This window comes from Poecile atricapillus, chromosome 10 (genome assembly GCF_030490865.1).
Source record: "Poecile atricapillus isolate bPoeAtr1 chromosome 10, bPoeAtr1.hap1, whole genome shotgun sequence".
Classification (NCBI taxonomy): Eukaryota; Metazoa; Chordata; class Aves; order Passeriformes; family Paridae; genus Poecile; species Poecile atricapillus.
In genome coordinates this window covers 21,025,479-21,045,118 of record NC_081258.1, presented here as the reverse complement: position 1 = coordinate 21,045,118, position 19,640 = coordinate 21,025,479, and the positions used below count along the sequence as shown (strand labels likewise).

The following is a 19,640-nucleotide window of genomic DNA, read 5'->3' as shown; positions in this document are numbered from 1 at the left end:
TGCCGAGACAAAACACATTGAGAACTTCCTTACGTTAAATCAGCAAACAAGCCAAAAAAACACAAAGCAAACCAAAACAATTCCTTATAGCTTAAAGAAATTCAGGTTCTTTGAAACCCACACAAACCTTCACACTGTCTATTGTGATACAGATAAATAAATAAACTAAAACACATGAAATGGGCAAATTGCAGCTTTCCTCAGGATAAAGCCTGGTGGGATTTCTTGGTTTATTTGGTGCATTGTATGGAATACGTTGATTTTTTCAATCCTGCTCAGCTTCATTTTGATCCTTAGACTAGAAATGGATGCTGCTATATAAGAAGAGCTGTCCCAAGACAGCTGGAATTTGAGGTATTTGGCACATAAATGAGAAAAGCAAAGCCTTTTGATTTTATTATTAACAGAGCAACAGCTGCCAGCAAGAGGGGTTTGGAGAGATCCCCGTTACTCAAGGCTCCTGTTGCACGGACTAAGGGCTGTGGAGTCAGAGCAGGTGGAACAGGCACTCACACACACCTGGCTCTGGAGTGTAGGTGAAGGGCTGCACGTCGTGCGATCTCCCAGCGTTGGTCACCACGTATATTCCCACAGACACTGCTGAGGTGATTTGCTGGTCGTGATATGGTGGCACCTTCACAATAAGGTGATTCTGCCAGGCAAAAACATCACGTTTTATTACTACTGATCTTCAGTGGACTTACTTACAACAAGAGAGAGAAATAGGCTGCAAAACCACCATAAAACCCCAGGGCACTGGGGGCAATGCACATGTGGGATCCTCCCCTCGGAGGTGGGACCAGGATGGCACTTTCCTGACATCATTTGCAGCCAAAGAGCCCATAAAGACACTTATTTGTGTCAAAAAGAATAAATATTCTGTAAAACATTTCAGAGTGGAACAAAAATCCAGCCAGTTATAAACACTATGGTGTACAAACAATCTCTTTCCATGGAGAACTGCTGGGAAATCTGAATTAGGCCTTTTAATTCCATTGTATGTAAGGGCAAAGACCTGCTCACCAAATCCACTGTGGGATCCAAGGTCTCAGTTGGAAACTGAACAATAACACTGGTGTAAACCCAAAATTATATTATATACCAGACTCACAACAGACCTTACGTGAAGAAAATCAGCATTATTTCAAGAAATGCACAGAAAGAGGGAAAGGCTTGATTAATTTTTCTTTGGACACACTGTATTAATTAAAAATATAATGATAGTAGTAGTAGTAGTAGTAATAATAATAATAATAATAATAATAATAATAATAATAATAATAATAGCAGTAGAGATAGTAGTAGTAAGGACTATAGTAGTAATAAGAATAGTAATACAGAAGTACCTGATGAAATAATTCCATGTCAATTTCAGCTTCTGCTTTCCAAGAATTCTCATCTAAATGAAAATTAAAAAGTCCAACTTATTGCACATCCTGTAGAGCAATTTATTTTAGTGCCTTTGAGTCTGCTCCTCAGTTTGCTCTACCCCACAGGGAAACCCCGACCCCAGGCTCTGCTCAGCACCCCAAGCCAGCACTGCTTTCACACTAACCCGAAACATTCTCTTGGAAAATCACTTTTGTTCCCTTTAGGAAGTTCTTGCCAATCAGAAAAACTTCCTCTTCACCCTTCACTGAACAGCTGTGGAGACTTTTCTTTAGGATCTCTGGGACTCCCGCTGGCTGAGCTGCAAGGGAAAAAAACAGAGTCTGGAATCAAGAAAATCTCAACATCCAAACCAAACCACGTTTACTTACAGGGTTATGAAGGCAAAACTAAAGCCCCTGAGCTGCTATCTTTATCATGTATTTCATGACAAACTCTCCAGAATATAACCATTTCTATTATTTCCTCACTAAATGTAATGAGCTCACAGAAATCACACTTAGCTCAATGAGCCACTGATAATCTTTTTCCTTTTCTCCTGCACTTATTAAATCTTCAAGACAAAACTCCCAGTGTTGCCAAAGCTTAACAAGTGCTCAGAAGAGAAGGAAATGTGTTTCTGTAATTCCCTGGTGTAGAGTGATTTCCAGAGGCATCAGACCTTAGACACACCTGAAGCCTACCTGCAAATTCAGCCTCTGGGTCATAAAACTTCGTTTTTTTGTGAAGCTTATTTTGTTCTGCTGTGTAAAAGAGCAGAAGGAGTAACTGCCTTATTACCTGGGGGGCTCTGCACAGTTTTTTTACACGACACAGGTGTCTGTCTGGTGCAAGAACTAACCCAGGGCTTGGAGCAACCTGGGGTCCCCTGGTCCCTGGCAGGGAGTGGAATGGGATGAGCTTCAAGGTCCCTTCCAAATCCTTGCAAGACTCACCTCTCTGGAGCTGGGAATTTTAGCAATCAAACCAAATAAACAAGAGGATATGGTTTTACAGACACACATCTCTGGATGCCCCTGTGCCAGAGGTCCAGATGATGATTTTTATCATTCTTATCGTAAACTGTCATTGATGCAAACCACTCCTATTCTACTTAAACCAAACAGGACCACGTGTGCCAAATGCAAATGAGCACTGCAGACAATTTAAACAGAAATACATTTTAAAATAATGTGCTTTGACACATTTAATATAAAATAATTCCAGTTTCTAATGAAGGTTCCTCAATCACCTTTTCTCACCACAGCTCCCCAGGGCACACACCCAGACTCGTGCTTCTGCACTTGCCTGGCCCACTTTGAGTGTTTAATAACAATATTTTCTGGGCTTACTACACAGTAGAATATACATCCTGTACCACTCCAAATTATTTAATGACCTTTCAGAAAGGATTTTTCTACAACTCTGGCTGCGGGTTCCCAGGCAACCGTTACGCAACGACTGAATATGCTCAAGGCACATGAAAAGAGTAACTGGATTTAGGTTTGCTAACAAGTTAACAAAGCCTATTTAAAACACAGCCCTTAAATAAAGAGCCTGCAGCTCCTTAATGTCTTTTCTATGGTTTCAGGAACATTATTAGCTATAAAACACAATGTAAACAGGCTCTGATGAGTGTAAATGCAAACCTCGTTGTGAAGGTACATTACACATCTGTAGTAAGGTTTATGTAGCAAACCAACCCAGTGCAATGTGCTTGAGGAGATGATTTACATTCAATAAGCAACACATTTCATGCTGTTTGGATCAGCCAGTACCCATGTGCCAACACCATTTGCTTGGCCAAGGTTTACTGCAAATCCCTGTAGCTTTGGCCTAAGTTAAGACAGAAGCACAGAGTCCTGGAAAGAGCCTCAGGAATTCCCCTCTCAACCTTCACACCATCATCAGCTTTACCCACACATTCCCCAAAGACACAAGTCTGACCAGGGTATTTTGTTTCTGTGTTCTAAGACTTCCAGCAGAGGAGACACTGCAGAATTCCTGGGCAATCTCTTAGCAACTTCCACAATTGACAATATTTTCTTAGCAAGTGACCAAACCCCTGCCTGCCAAAAACCAAACCAATTCACTCTTTGCATCAAATACAGCTTTTTATAGCTCAACAGCCTATTTTAAAATCAGTCTCTAAATGTTTCATTTCAGACTCTCAGCTTCTACTCACAATAGTGAGTTTTGAGCTGTTAAAGAAAACATCAGGTGACTTCCACTCCCTTTTCTTCTATGGGTGAAATAATTTTATCTTTAACCAGAAAGTTACAGACTAAAGAGAAACAGGAACAGCTTTGAGAGGTTTTATAAAGAATGTTTTTATCTTAAATCTTAGTATCAGATACTCCATTACTGTGAGATACCACCATGGTCTACTGACTGGAATGGAGCTGCAAAGATGATCGTATTTCTAAAAAATAACCCTAAATAAAATAAAAAATCCTCATTATACCATGGAAAGAGCATACCCAGGAGCTTCTCTGCTCTTTCCATGCACAGCAAAAAAGCTCTCCATCTCATTCATCGAGGTAAGGGGTGGAACAAGGTGGTTTTTAAGGTCCCTTCCTGCCCAAACCATTCCATGATTCCACAGTGCCCTTTTCCCTGCTGGTCAGTGGAACCTCCCCAGCCAAGGCAGCCATCTGTGCTCGTGCTAAACAGAGCAGTTTAATAAAGAGCTATAAAAAGTTTTGTTCTTGCACTGAACCAGAACAGATTCAGCCTCTGGCCCATGCAAAGACCACAGCTGAGAGAGCCAGGTTTGCTGACTTTCTGCAGCACTGTCTAGCACTGAAAGCCGAGGCATGAATGTGACAATACAGAAGAGACTGGAAGCCATATCAGAGTCATTTTTCAAAGCAATCCCAACAAAAATGGTGACATTTTAGGAGGCAAAAATTCACTGAATGGAAGATCAGGAAATGTGTAACTATTTTTCAATACTGGACAATAATTTTAACTAATATCCCACCACGAATAAAAATCTGAAATCTAAAATCACTTGATTTTAGCTACAGCAATTCTGAAATTATCACAGATGAACACAGGGTGGTTTTTTTCCTCCCAAGGCATTTCCACAGAATCACAGCATCATTTAGGTTGGAAAAGACCTTCAAGCCCATCCAGTCCCAGCTGTGCCCGATGCCCACCTTGTCCCCAGCCCAGATCCCCGAGTGCCAATGAGGCTTTCCTTGGGCACCTCCAGGGCTGGGGACTCCAAACCTCCCTGGGCAGCCCCTGCCAATGTTTAACCACCCTTTCCACGCTGAGATCACACTAAAACCCTGATCCCTCTACTCTCAGCTCTTTGGTTTGACACTCACTGCACAGAATTGGGGAAGAAGGCGTCTGCAGGGTCAGGGTGGAGCCGTCCTTGCGCGTGATGTTGACGCGAAAGACGAGCCGAGCGCGGGTGCTTTTCTTCTTGGAGCCAGCAATCCCTATCCTGGCTTCCACATCAGCATTCCTCAGCTTCAGGATTCCCACACAATCAACCCTAACAATACAAAACAGAGCAGAATTTCATAGTTTAGTAAGTTCAGCAGCTTTAACAATCTCTCAAGTAGCTTCATAAGCCAAAGTCAAAAGCCTTGAGGTAATTACTGAAATGTTATTAGATTTCTTTTTATTTACATAAAATCTATGACCTTTTTCAAGTTTTCATTCAACCCTGCCTAATTTGGATGATGAATCATGGCAGAAAGGCATATGAAAGCATGAATAAAACAGAAAGTGCAATATAATTCTGGTAAGCATTCAATTTAGAATCACAGCTCTTCATTCTTCCATCCCCAGGGCGAGATCTGTGTTTGCAGGATTATTGCTTCAAAATATTCTGCATTCACTTAAAGAAAGCAGGAGTAGAAGAAAACTTACTGTAGTCATATTATTTATGTTCAGTGGGACTTGGAAGTGACAGATAAGTCCTCCCATAAGTGTGGTCCTAGGGGAGATGTACAGGGCCAGGTGAGTGATGCAGTGCTGGCTTTCAGACAGGCTCCATGCAAAATGATTTAAAGCAAAAAACAGCCAAAAAAACAAGAACAGTAGAAGCAAACACAGCCTGATGTGTTAAAAAGAAGAATATTGCAATTTACCCAGGATTTTGGGTTCCCAAAAGCACAGGGACCACCTGGTATCTCCTCTGAGTACACTGACTGGCAAGCAAGAGCCAAGGAGCAGAGCGAGGAGAGCGCCGAGATGTTCAGACTTCAACTGTAACCCATCCAACGGAAAAAGGAAATCGGTTCCCAAACCCAAGCTCATAAACTAAAACATTCCTGAGAAGAGCTACTCACGCCAGTGTCATGTTGTTGCTCGGGTCCAGCCCCACCTCGATGACAGTGGTGCCCTCGATGTCCACCTCCTTGCAGGGCGTGGTGTTCCTGCCCGTCACCCTGCACGCCTGGTAGAAGCCGTGGGGCTTCACTCGCCCCGAGTCGTTCCCCACGAACACCTGCAGCACCACGGGCTCGTTGTGGCCTTCCAGCTGCAACATGCCAGGTGGGCAATTAACACACGAATGACTGCTTTGATTGTCATTATTAATATCTGGTTTCTAAACCAGCCTGAATCCCGTCTACCTTCAGACAGAATTATCCCAACTGCGACTCTCGTGTCTCTTACGACCTCCTGTTCTCACCCCAAATGTGACTATTCCCTGCCTCTGCCCAGGATTCTCCTTCCCCCCCAGATCTACATCCACCAGTCAGCCAAGAAAAGAACATTTCCTGGGGCTGATTCCAGAGGTGAAGAGGTTTTGCTGGTCAGTATTGTGTACAGGTCCATTCCAGGACCCCACCTCCATGCCAGATGCATTTTGAAATCCTCGTGAAACCAGATTAGAATTGTCCAATACTTCCAAAACTCCTGAAGAAATCAGAATAGGATGAAAGGGAAGCAGAGGGAGAAATGGAATGACTGAATGGTCCAACCATCCAACTGCATAAGCCCAGTGTTCCTTCAGACACCAAAATAAAAATTTAAATGGTAACTTGAGATCTTCTTAAAAGGTAATAACGTCAGGATTCACTGAAACACTTCATAAGAGCACATCAGACATTTTAACACCCCCTGCAATCCCATGTGCAAGCCATAACTATCCCAGAACATGTCAGTGAAAAATACATTCCTTTTTGTAACATCAACACCCTGGCATGAAATGGTTTGTATCCTCTTCATGCTTTTTTTATTAGTGGGATCCCACTGATGCCACAAACTAAAAATACTCTCAGGTAAAAGAAGTCCTGAAGTAAAGCTGAACATTGCATTACAAAGGAGATTCTCCTTCTTTTTAGGAAATAGTTAAGAAAAGTACTCCAAGTGAAAAAACCCATTAGATTGTTGCCAAATTCCCAGGCCAGAGATGGAAATTCCTTGCCAGAACATTCTAGGAGATAAAATGAGTATTTCAGTGTTTCCACTGAGACACGTTTGTTGCTCAAGGATTTCTGGGTGACAGTGTTGCCTTCTGTCCCAGGCCTGGAAGCCCAGGCAACACCTGCAGAAAGAAGCTCCAGTTTTAGCAGTGAGGAGATGCAAATGAGAGCAGAATCCTCTGGAGAATCCTGGGGGATGATTCCCTGACACACTTTAAAAATGTAGTTCTGAAGTTTGTAGCAAGTTTGAATAAAGGAAAAAAATAAATAAACCAGCAAATAGTGGTAAGATCATTGTGTGCTCATGTCCAAGAAGAGCAAATAGCAAATGTGACTGTCAGAGATGAGCAAAGGCCCAGCACAGGCATCCACATGGGAACCACAGGCACAGCTCACAACAAAGGCTCAACAGCCAGGCCCTTGATCAAGGCTTGGTTATACAATTTTAACATTGCATACTGATTGTAGACTCGAGTTCCAAGTCATCAAGAACAGAGTTTTATTTAAGTGGCCACTGGACCTGCTTCTCCTCCTCGGCCTGTGTTAGGGCCACGCACCTGAGCCGCTCCCAAGTGCCAGATCTCTGCTGAGCACCAACATCTTTACACTGCTCTTCCCCACCTTTAAACCCCACAAACAAAACAAAACCAAAAAAAAAAATCTTATCCTTAACAGGTTTTTTCCCACTAGCTCAGATTTCCTGAAGATTCACTGACTCATTTGTCAGTCCAGCCCTGGCAGAGTTTTATCTGCAGGGTATGAACTTCTCTGCCTACTGGTAAAGCAAACTGGAACTTCCAGGAATTCAGTAAAATGAGACTCCTCCAAAGAGAATTTTCACTGATGGGTGCTAAAGGGTAACTGGGAAAGGAGTTAAAAGGAAATTCAGATGAACAAAGGCCCACTAAGAAAATCCACATAAATGAGCACTAAATCCCCATAGCAACAGGCCGATATGAATGGATTCTTTTCTTATGAAACTTTACTGGAGTTCTGCATTACTCAGGAGGACTGAGTGAAGGGCTGCTGGCATTCCTAACACTGCTGAACAGGGCTTTGAAGATAAGCCTACTTCTGTATTCTGTCAGCAGCAGTCAGCACAAATGTTAAGGGCTGTGTCACAAACATCTCCTTGTGGACTCACTAAGTAAGTTTGGGTTGAGAACTGCTTTGCTGCTTTCTCAAAGTGACATAATTAAGAAAAAATATGAAATTAAATGTCTTTCACCCTCCTTATCTATGTGATAACAAACCTAGCTGTCTACTCGCTCAGCCTGCTGGCCACAGTCCTCCCAGTCTGCCCAGTATGCCACTGGCCATGGTGCCACTGCAGTGCTGGCCTGGACCCAGTTCTCTGCTAACTCTCATAATCACTTGTGGGAGCATATTTGACATCAGTTCTTCTCTTTGTCACCCTAAGTCAAGCCCAGCCTTGCTCCTGGGAAACCTCTCTGCCATTTCCATTAGGAAACCTTTCCAAGTCCTCAAGTTCTCCAATTGCTTTCCCCAAGCTACACAGGGAAGAAACAAGACCTGCAAATTCCCACTGTGTGCATTCGTGAGGATGCCCCTGGAGGACAGCCTCAGTCTTCCTTCCTGAGCAGAAATGTAAAAGATCTCCTTGTAACCTTCCTGTGTTCCTCCTCAGAGCAAGAGGCCTTCAGCACCTGAATGTTAAGGCATCAAAGTCCATAGAGGAAACAGGCTGCAACTGCCAGGTGTGCACATAAATGCTGCCTCTTTCCTTGCCCCATTCTCCAGTTCAAATCCACATCTACCTCCACTACCTCCACCTGTACCATGCTGAACACACTGAGCAGTATGACCTGTAAAACACACCTCAGTGAGATCTCCATGACCCACCTGAAAGACACTGCATATGTCAATTCAGATACTGCTGAATCAAAATCAAGAACAAAAACCACCAAGCAATCAAAAAGAAAAAAGAAGAAAAAAAACAATCAAAAAACCCCAAGAAAACCAAAACACACCCCTTCCAAATTTTTTTTTTTTTTTAAATGAAACCTGGTTTTATGTCTTTATTACCACTGGACAATGACAGCCCACTGTCACCAGCCATAGAACAGCTAGAGCACCTCACTATCCCACTTTTGTAGGTATGGAATGTCTCTGTATTTACAGTCCATGGAACTGAAGCCTAACAGGAGGTGCACCCCAGATTTTCTATCCCTGCCTTGACGTGCAGCTTCCCTCCTCCTGTAACTCTGTGATGCCAGTAAGGCTTGTGATCTGCAAGGAGAGACTCAGTCCAGCCCCTCCAGCCCAGGGACTGCGCAGTCTGCTCCCTCAGCACTGCAGAGCCTGTTGAACTGCAGCTGCCCTGCCCTGGGGCAGCCCTGGAAGGCAGAGCCCGTGTCCCCAGCCTACCTTGACAGTGGGAAAGCCCTGCTGCGTCCGGTCCTTGACGGAGCCCCGGCTGCCCTCGGTCAGGTACCGAGCCCTGTGCTGGGTCTCCGGCTGCACCATGATCTTCAGCTCCTTCCCCTCGCTCTTAGTCGGGTACTGACCACACAACATTGGGGTCTTCTTCCCTCCAGCTCCCTTCTGGTTCTCTGATGCTCTGAGAAGTCAAAACACACCATCGAGAAGATGTTAGAAGCTGCTCCCCAGTAGAACCACTCCAAATCACAGAAAAGCTAAAGAGGCAAAGAGCGTGCATTAATGGAAGGGAGATTTGTAGCTGTTCCAGAGCAAACTCTGGAATTCTCCTTCTGCAAGAGGAGACCTGCAGGATGAAGAGGAATGGTGCTTCCCTGCCTTCTCCATCCAGAGCACATGGGAACTGCTTTTCAGAGAGCAAACATAAAGGAAGGGAAAAGCAATTAGCATTAAACGATGTTAACGAACAGAAGGTGGCTCATAACCTGCTTTTTCAGAGTCTATGACACAGCCTGAACAAGCTGTTTTGCTGCTGTGACAAACACACACGTACACACACACTGGATGGATTTAAGGTTAAATGACACTTCTTTCAACAGGAAAATAGCCTCATGCCTGTCTCCACCTCAACTTGTATATCCATGCAAACTCCAGCTCCGGTTTCTGTCTGAACAGATTGACCAATTTATGCTAAAACCCAATTAGTTATTGTAAAAGCTCTGGCATAATTACACCAATGTTAAATCAGTGTATGCACAAGGCCTTTCTTTCCAGGTGCGTTCCCTAAGACATAGTGGCTTGTTCTCAGTTCCATAATTAAAACCAGGATGAAGGAGCCCTCCCAAGACTTAGCAGCACATGAACCATTTTGTGTTCCCTTTAGAGCACAATGGGAAATAACCTGTGATCCTATTCAGACCAGGCTTTAGGAATGAACCTGAAGTCCAAGAAAGCCCTTTCCCACTAGGAAATGTGAATGTGCCACAGTACACAGTGCAGGCAGGAAAAGGGCTCCATGATTCATGCAAATATCATATTCTTTCTTCCTAGCAAAGTATGGTTTCTAACAGCTAATGCCTGGGAAGAAAGCGGTTTTAAATGACAGGTGTGGATTGCTTGAAAACAAATCCGGTTTCAACATGCAAGTTACTGCAGTAATTTATCCAGGATTTTTTCTTTCTCAAAAAGGGTGAAAACTGCTTCTTTTTCCCAATTGTTCCCTGGGAGCTTTGCCACTGGGTGAGGCTCTCACTGACCTTCTCAACTAGCAGATGACAAACACGCTGCACACCTTTCCTAGAGCTCCTGCTGTGGGCAGAGCAGCCCCTGGCACTCAGCATGTGCCCAATTCCAGCCCTGCCCCAGCCCTGCTCCTCTTCCTGCCAGGAAAGGTCAACCCTTTGCCCCCCAAGCTCACCACATCCCACAGCCCTGAAAGCCAAGGAATCATAGCACATGGGCTGGGAGAGACCTTTAGAGATCATCCAGTCCCATCCCCTGCCATGGCAGGGACACCTGCCACTGTCCCAGGCTGCTCCAAGCCCCAGTGCTCAACCTGGCCCTGGACACTGCCAGGGGCCTCCCCACCCTCCTTGTCAAAAACTTCCTCCTTTAATCTACACTAAATCAACCCTCCTTTAATTTAAAACTGTCACTCTTTGCCTAATTCATCAGGTCCTATTTGTCACACTCTTATTTCCATTAAGCCTTCCAAAATCTTTCACTACACATAAAAAAGGGTTAAAACAGACAGAATAGGTATTTTGGATATTTCCATTCCCATTTTCTGTCCATGAAGTTAAGCACTTTGCAGCCACAGCCTTGGCTGCCTTCCACACTCATCCTCAACGAGTATCCAGCAGAGGCAGGAACTAGATAAAAACTAGCACAAAACCTTGCAAAATAATAATAATATCATCTTACAATAAAACTATCTTCCTGCCAAGCAGTCCTGATTACTCTGCTCAGTGCAGTCACTGGGGAGACCGGGATGTAGTTGAATTTTGAAGGGAAATGTTGGGAGAGCTGGCCATCAAAATGCAATTCACCTTTATCACTCTCAGTGCCATGTTTCAGCAATGACATTAACACTGACCTCTCCAGGAGAACGGTACCCTTAAATCCCAACTACTTTGTCAGCATATTAATATTTTATCATTATCATATTTATGCAGAGAGATGCTCCCCACAATTGTTTTAGTCTTTCCTATAGAAACTTAATCACTATTTTCAATCAATTAGCTGAACCTGGAGGCAATTTAAAGCCTTCACCAGAACATCTCAGTGGTCTTTCTCCTCAAAATACAAGGATGAAATCACATAATACATCCTTTCAATTAATGAATTAATTTTCATTCAGTTTATTCATACTGCAATTGTACACTTGTACATTTCATACGCACACGTTGATTAATCTGATTGTTACCAGACAAAATAGCCTAATAATAATCCTAATAATAATCTAGCACCTCTTTTAAAAGGAATAAATGAAAGTGGCAGATCTTATGAATCTACTCCAACAGATCTCCTGAGTAGCTTGGCCTGGTCCTGCTCTGCCATCAGGGCAGACCCGAAAGCGAAAGTGAGACCACGGAAACCTGAGTCTCTGTCCTGAATCACCACCAATTCATCCACTTCTAAAAGGGCTTTCACAAACCCCAAGTTTCCACAGGAATATATTTTTTCTCTTCCTGGCCTTTAACAATAACTGTCTCTTTAGGGGCAAATGCCATTTCCATTCACCACGGAGCACGGCAGCTTTCCTTGCTCTTTTCTTTAAGCCAAAAGTAAATGAACTCCCTTGGCTGAGCTCCACCAGGCTGGGAAGTTTAAAAAACTCCAGTCACTGCGGTGACCCAGATTGGTAAGGCCAGATCTCCATATTCCAATGGCAAAATAAAGTTTCCTAAGATCCTGGTCACTTCTTATCCCAGTTTATTTCCAAGGCCGGTTCTGTTACCTGGGAGTTTTCTGCAGTTCAGTCTGGCCTGCGACACATAAAGGAAAATATTCCATTTTCTTCCCCTCTGCACTCACAGAACCCATGAATTTCCCTGGTCAGCCCAGTGTTTTCAGGGAAGTCTTGTTCTGATTTTAGACTGAGACCTCACATATTCCTCCAGAGTTTACAAAACCTCCCTGAGATCACACTTAGAGTGGCACAGTTCTTGTCTCTCCATAAAGCTTTTCCCTCTGTAAGGGTGAGCCTGGTCCCTGGGAGCTGGGGGAGGCACTTTCCTCATGCCAAGCTCCCCAGGGTCTACCAGGTACTAATATTTTACTTTATTACGATTTTGGCTGTTGAAAACCCCGAGGCCAGAGGCCACCATGCCCAGGAAGCAGCAGCACACTCAGGACATGTTCTCAGAACTGCTTTTCACAGTGAAATTTTAAGTATGGAACTGCACTGACCCTGGGAATACAGACTCCAGGCTCTTTCCCTTTGGGATATGAGAAGTTCATCATCTTTGCCATCAGTCAAATTTTAATATTCATCGTTGCTGTGATGAACGTCAGAACGTACTGCAAGCACAGACATAAAAGTGAAACCAAAATGCACTCCTGCCCCCAAAAAAGCCCAAAATAAAAGAGCCAAATCTATTCATTTGACCACTTTAAAAGTACTAAAGAAGCAACAAGTTAAAAAATAAAATAGAAAAAGAAATGTATCAACACACTCTTGCAAACTGATGGAATTGTCCTCTTAAAGCAGCTACTGGAATGCATTTAGTGAACAGTGTGGAGTGGGAGATGAGGGGCCACCACCCAGGCGTGCCCACGCAGACACACGCACACGACCCAGAAGCACAGAGAGAAACAGCATTAGAGATTTATTTCTGAAAAAATCAAATACAGAAGTGAATTCACAAGGAAAAACCAAAAAATGGTTCACCGTATTGTCTTAACATTTCATAAAAAAAGTAAAGCAAGCGATAATTTAAATGATGAGAAATCTTAATGAGACATTAACTGTTAGCCTCTACTCCCATCCCTATCTCCATTTGACAAAGAGAGCAGCAGGTGAAGTGTACAGACCGAAATCCTCACATAAAATCCTGCAAAAAAACATTCAGGGTGCACCAACTCCACTCTGCCTTTCTTTTTAAATACATTTTCATTGCCATTTTATAAATGGAATTGTGTGGCCCTCTGGGAATTTCCCTTAAAGAACAGATGAGCTCATCAGTGCTGCATTTAATTGCTGCAGAAAAGTTTAGCTTTATCTTCTAAATAAAGTCTAATGAGAACTTATCCTAGAATCATGGAGTGGTTTGTGTTGAAAGGGACCTTCAAGAGATCCAGTTCCACCTCCTGCCATGGGCAGGGACACCTTCTACTAGCCCAGGTAGCTCCCATCCAGCCTGGCCTTGGGCACTTCCAGGGATGGAGTAGCCACAATTTCTGGGGGCAGGAAGAACTTATCCTGGGCTAGGACATGACAGGGACAGCACAGAAGGGAAGGGTTTGTGTGAGAACCTAAGCAGATCATTTGTCGGGGCACGAGGATACTTTTATTAGTTTGGGTTTACATATGGAGATAGAATGTTTTTCTTTTTTTTTTTTAAAAAAAAAAAAAAAAAAAAAAAAAAAGCAGATACCAACCCATTTCCTGCTTTTGAGTTGCTTTTGCTGTCCGTGCTGAGCTGAGAAAGGACATAGTGAGGCGCTTTGGCACTGTCGGCATCAAAGATATCCATGTTGGACTCTTCGCAATCTCGGCGTTTGATCCCTGGCCTCTGCTTTGGGTTGCGCTTGCGCGATTTACGTGGCACCTCAGTGTTATCATTGTAGGAACTGGTACTCATGTTACTGAAGTTGGAGGGTGAATCCTCCATCCACATACTGCAGCTCTGCTCTGACTCCAATCCACAGCCCTCATCCTGGCAGGACATCCGGCTGTTGTCCAGCAAGTCCTCGGGTGGTGGCGAGATGTACAGGACTGTGTGGCGCTTCGGCGTGGCCGGCTGCTGCGGGGCTGCGCTCCCGGTTATCTGCTGCTCACTTACCCCTCGGGTACTTACCCCCACGGCCGCGGAGCAGCTCTCCACTTGCATAGCCTTGCTGTCGGTGACTGAGGTAGAGTAAATGGTAGGGCTGGAAGAGGTGGTAAAGGAGCTGCAAGCACCGCCCATGGAGGAAGAGGAGGGAGCTGAAGAAGCATCTGCGGTGTACAATTCACAAGTAAATACAGGACCCGTGGCGGGGCGTGCGCTGGCTATAGCAGTCCCAGTGAGATCAAGGTGATTTAGGAACCGATTGCTTTCCCCCAAGAAATGTTTGGAATTTGGTTCAGTTTTGGAATGGAAGTGCTTAAAGCAACACAGCCTAGCCAATGCTTTGGAAATGTCCAAACGAGTCTTAGCACGATCCACTGTAATCAAATTTTTTTACGACTTAATGTTAATTCATACAAATGGCTGCGAGTAAACAGAGCTTTCATTGCCTCAGCTGGACTAATTATTGGTGTAGAAGCCATTTCATCTAAAATAGCCCCAAAGCAAAGTGCTTATAATCCACATTCAATGCCAATTAAACAATTTATTGTTCAAAATTTTTTAAATTTTTCTTCTTTTGAAAAAGATGGGACTGTGCTTAGCCACAAAATATTAAAATAAGTTTCTAACCTATGAAGCAGAGAACTACAGGTCATTTTTAATGCAGACACTCCCTGCTTCAGAGGCAAATCCTGGAATAAAAATATGAGAAAATAAATGAGAAAAAGAGCTGCTGATTATTCCATCATAAATGAGAAATAAAATATAAAATCAACTGAGTTGGTAGGCAAAATGGAACTGGTATCAGTCACTATGAGCGAGCTGTTGATTTTGAAGGTTCAAAACAGGGGTGAAATATCTGTGTTGGAGTCACGCTGATCCAAGGCCTGGGAATTTCTGTAATTTGACTTATTCAGTCACTGGGACCAATTTCTCTCACACTTTATTGGTCCCTTCCACAGAGACGTCTTGGGACAGACCTCTGAAAAATTCACATTAAACAGGAGATTTCCAACACTGTGACTGTGACTTCTGCAGAAGTCCCAGAGCTCAATTTGGTTTAGAAACATGAAAATTATTAAACCAAACCCCTAAAGATTTCTGAAGAACACCATAATCATTGCCATTGAAGAATTTTAATGGACAAATGAATGGAATATGTAAGTTCAATATCCCAGGAGAAGCAGGCCATGCAAACATATGTATTTATTTCAATCAGCTGTAGCTCACTGAGGAATAACTGAATTTTATAGTCAGATTTCAGATTCCTGGGGGGCAACCCTGTTTTCTGTATTTCTGCACTGCCACCCACACCTGATAAACCAGAAGCACTGAAATAACCTAATTTTGGAAACAAATTGTACATTAAATAGATACATAATAACACAGTATGTTTGTTCAGCTAGATACTGCTGACAAACAGGTAATCCCTGTTACTACGAGGAAGGTGATGTCTTCTGTTTTGCTGCTTGGGATTTTTTTTAAATCCAAAATATTATAATAGTCTCTCAAGTCTAAAAGATTTAGAGACTGTTGGACTATTGTATACAGTTTTAGTTATTTAGAAGTAACAGAATAAAGTATGTTCAGCCATGATACATACATTTAATTAACAGTGAAACTCAGCCAACTTTACTGTACTGGGAATTACCGGGAGTATCAATGACTGATAATAAAGAAATTTTAAACCATTACTGTTTTCTACAGATTTCCTTTGCTAAATGAATGCAAAAGCAAACTTAAATCACTTCAGACTGTCAAATTTAGTTTATCAATACATAACAGTTTATCAATAAACTATTCTGCCTTCCCCCAGCCTCCCAGTGAACCAGGAGCAGCTGAATGATACCAGTTCCATTTTCCAGCTTTTTCTTTGGCAAATACAGTGGCTGAAACTGGAGAATTCAGTCACTTTGCATTCCAATTTAAAGGCAAATTTCTCCTTTCTATATCATGCATTAATGCAATGCTTCTTTCAAAAACATTTATAGGATTGGCAAGAACTATTAAATCTAGATATTCATTTCAGTGACAATATTTAGGAGCTGATTTGCAGCCACTTTGAGTTGAGACAGCCCGTTGCTACTTGGGATGTTTGTTTTGGTAGAGAGGATTGGTTTCCATCCATCACTTACAGCTCCAAAGAGAAGCAGGAGTGTGCCCAGGGAGCCCCTGGAGCAGCTGGCCCAGCTGCAGGACTGGGGGGCTGAATCCCAGGATTTGCCCCAGGAAAGGTCAGTGAATGAATTGAGGGAAGAGCCCGAGGCAGCGAGGGCACGTCGGGGGCTGTGGGACAGGGACTCAGACCATGAAATCATTACACACATGGAACAGGCAGCAGGGCTTCGACTGCAGGACTCCTCCTCCAACAGATTAATATCAGATTTATCTTTTCACATCAATCCTGGGAGTGTAAGAAAACCTTGGACACTCCAGGCTCAGCTCTGCGTGGGCCACGTACACCAAGCACTGGGCTCAGCTGGTGCTTCAGTGCATCTCCTGGCCAGGAATGCAAAACCTGCACTTTTCCCTCACTTTCCTAGGGAAAAAAATAAATATATCACTGAACCAAATGCTTTTCAGCACAAAGCTAAAAGAGCTGGTGATGGTAGTGTTGTTTTAGGGTGCAGCATTGTGAAATATTATCATTATTGCAATATCATCGTTATTGCTCTCCAAAACAACTTCATTCTTTTTCTAGGAGTTAAAAAGCACTTATATGTATGAATAGGTGTACGAGGGCTATTATACTTTTTAGAAGTGAATAAACACTGTCCATTATAAATTAGTTACACTCTCCTCCATTTACCAGAGATGCCCCTGTGTAATGATAAGATTAGATTTTGTAAATAAACCCAAATTGAATAGTAATGGCAAGAAAACCTCTCTTTAACCTTATAAAATAAATTAATGCCATTACCCCCCATGAATAAAAAAGTATGATAAATATTACAGCAAATGGAATAAACTGGCTGTATTGGAACAGGCAAATACACAGATTTAAAAACTTTTGGGGGCATTAATTAGATAAATTAGTTATTGCTTCAGTAACATTTTAAGTTACAAAAATACTAAGAAACAGTGAAATCTATGTTTTCTCAGAGTATGCAGGCCTTGAGCCAACTCATCTTCCTTTGAACTAATAAATAAACTGGGTCAATCAAATAAGAATTCACCATGGTACTGCAATGAATAAACAGTGCTTTACATGGCTCCCATTTGGGTCCATCATTTTATTCCAAAGCCAGTGACACTTGTATCTGACACCCAAAAGAGATTCCTTGGATGAACATGCTGCATTTTGGAAAATAAGTAACTTAATAATTTTAACTTAACTTGTGTTGCTTTAAAAGGTGAGAGCATACACACACCTTCCCCAACTTTGAGCATTCCTTTTATTTTACTTTCTTTAGACACATATTAATGGGAATTGGTACAGGTGGCTCATGATTTGCAATTTAACAGTGCGTGCAATGACAAATACATATATGTATTTTTGAGTGAGTAGGTACATTTTGAAATAGAAGACTGAATATATTTCATTTAACACAGTCTCAAAATCAAACTTGCTTTCAGAGCAATGACACTGAACAGAAGCCAAGTGCTTGTCATGGCAAGTGTGCAGCCTCAGGAATAGAAATGAAATGTGCATCAGCATCACAAGGTGGGGTTTTTTTCTCCTTTTTTAAATAAAAAACAAGAGAAAAGAATATTCCACATTAGAGCAACTGTGATCACTGTTGAAACTAAACCTCCTGAATCTCTTCACTGCCATCACTGTAACATCAAAGGGAGCTGGAAGAACTGATTCAGATTTTGTTGCCTGTGCTACAAGTTTTTCTCCCCTAAAAGAGGCAGAATTGTATCAATCAGTCCAGCACAAGGACTAAAAGTAAGGGAGCACATAGCAAAGAGTGTCCCTGTGAGCAAACCAGGGCAGGCTTTTTCTTTTCAGTACCAAAAACAGAAAAAGAAAAAAAAAGAAAATTTATTACCTCCTGCATTAGCAACCAAGGCAATGACGTATTTTCTATATCCTATTCTCCTGTCAAGTCAAATGAGGCATTCAGCCTCTAAAAAAACAAAAGGTTTGGAAAGGCAGGAGAGAAAAAAAAAAAAAAATCACTATTTGGCATTGAGGGAGCCTTTTCAGTTAACACTTGTGTGGAGCCAATCCTGAAATCCTTGTTCACTCTTTTCAAATACAACAAGGATTACCAAGTCCTCAAACAGAAACAGTGTCCTGATGACTTTGCTTTTAAATTGCAATAGAAGTCATTTCGCAGACTGGAAAGCTTAACATTATAAAGACAAATAAATAAACTGAAGATATTTTTGATTTCACAAGTTTTCCAGCCACCTGTGCATGGACAGCCAGGACAAACAAAAAGCCATTAAAGGACTAATTTTTTTCTCAGAACCTCTTCTGGATCCCATGGCATCCTCTATGTTCTGTGCAGAAAACAAGTGTCAAAAATGAAAACTCACCCACAGGGTGAGGATGAAGTGATGCATAAGCTTAATATGTGAAGTATAGCTTTCATTAAATGTGTTAATTTATCTAACATGTCATGTCCTTGGTAAGATTTTTTTATGTTAATTGGTTTATTTGAACCCCTGGACACAGAAGAACAATTTCAGGACAGAGCCAGAAGGAAACTGTGTAAAATTTTCACCATCAACCTCTGTGTTGTCAAAGGTTTTCAAGGTAAAACCCAGAACTTACAAAGTGGCTGCAAACCTGCTTTCAACACCTCACATGCCAAACTTGGGGTTCTACTTTTCTTCTTCTTGTATTACTGGTGTCATGTCAAAAACTTTTCCAAAAAGTTTAGTTTCAAATCAGTATCAATCCACTATTCAGAAATAAACAAAAAAAAAAAAAAATTAAAAAAAAAATTAAAAAAAGAAAGAAAGAAAAGAGACTTATGAAGAAGTCTGAAAACAAGACCGACCTATACCCTGGGTGAGATTGGATGGGTTAAGTGTCTCTGGCACTATTTGTCTTCACTATTGACAGACACTGTCACACAACCCACCACTCGATGCCTGTCTCTGAATGGCGAAGCTAGAATGCAAGTTAAGTGTATTAATAGAGAAAAAAACTAGCATCCCAGCAAATATCATAAAGCAATCCAATTCACCAGTTATTAAACACACTTAGATTCAAGATAGGTAGGTTAATTTAATTTACATTCAGCCCAACAGTGTAAATTCCCCTTTACATTCCCATGCTGACCCAAGCAGTGTATTATTATACTTTGGGTAAAAACATCAATCAATGGTTTTGTTATGAGTCCCATTATTCAATTAACACTCAAGTTTAGGTATCTAAGGAGGACTTTTGTTAGTGGCTCACACACACCAATTCCATGGATCTTAGATCCTTCCCACTCGGTGTAAAAGGCTGATTCCAAGCAGGCAGAACTCTGGGACCCACAGCTGCTGTCTCCAAGCCCTGCCTGCCACCCCAGATCCCTGGATGAGG

At 42.3% G+C, this 19,640-nt stretch overlaps 1 protein-coding gene across 5 annotated transcripts in view; it reads right to left on the bottom strand.

The window, feature by feature from the left end:
• NFAT5 (nuclear factor of activated T cells 5) overlaps positions 1-19,640 on the bottom strand; it is a 57,982-nt gene that overhangs the window by 12,249 nt on the left and 26,093 nt on the right. For 4 of the 5 annotated variants that reach the window (XM_058845676.1, XM_058845673.1, XM_058845674.1 and 1 more), the window contains exons 3-9: positions 13,761-14,319; positions 9,147-9,339; positions 5,679-5,869; positions 4,704-4,876; positions 1,556-1,690; positions 1,347-1,399; positions 520-652 (exon numbers count right to left, since the gene is read on the bottom strand). In XM_058845676.1, coding sequence (XP_058701659.1) covers positions 520-652; positions 1,347-1,399; positions 1,556-1,690; positions 4,704-4,876; positions 5,679-5,869; positions 9,147-9,339; positions 13,761-14,319 — 1,437 coding nt within the window. Of the gene's footprint in view, positions 1-519; positions 653-1,346; positions 1,400-1,555; positions 1,691-4,703; positions 4,877-5,678; positions 5,870-9,146; positions 9,340-13,760; positions 14,320-14,782; positions 14,845-19,640 lie in introns of all 5 variants that reach the window. The other variant, XM_058845677.1, reaches the window with a different exon arrangement.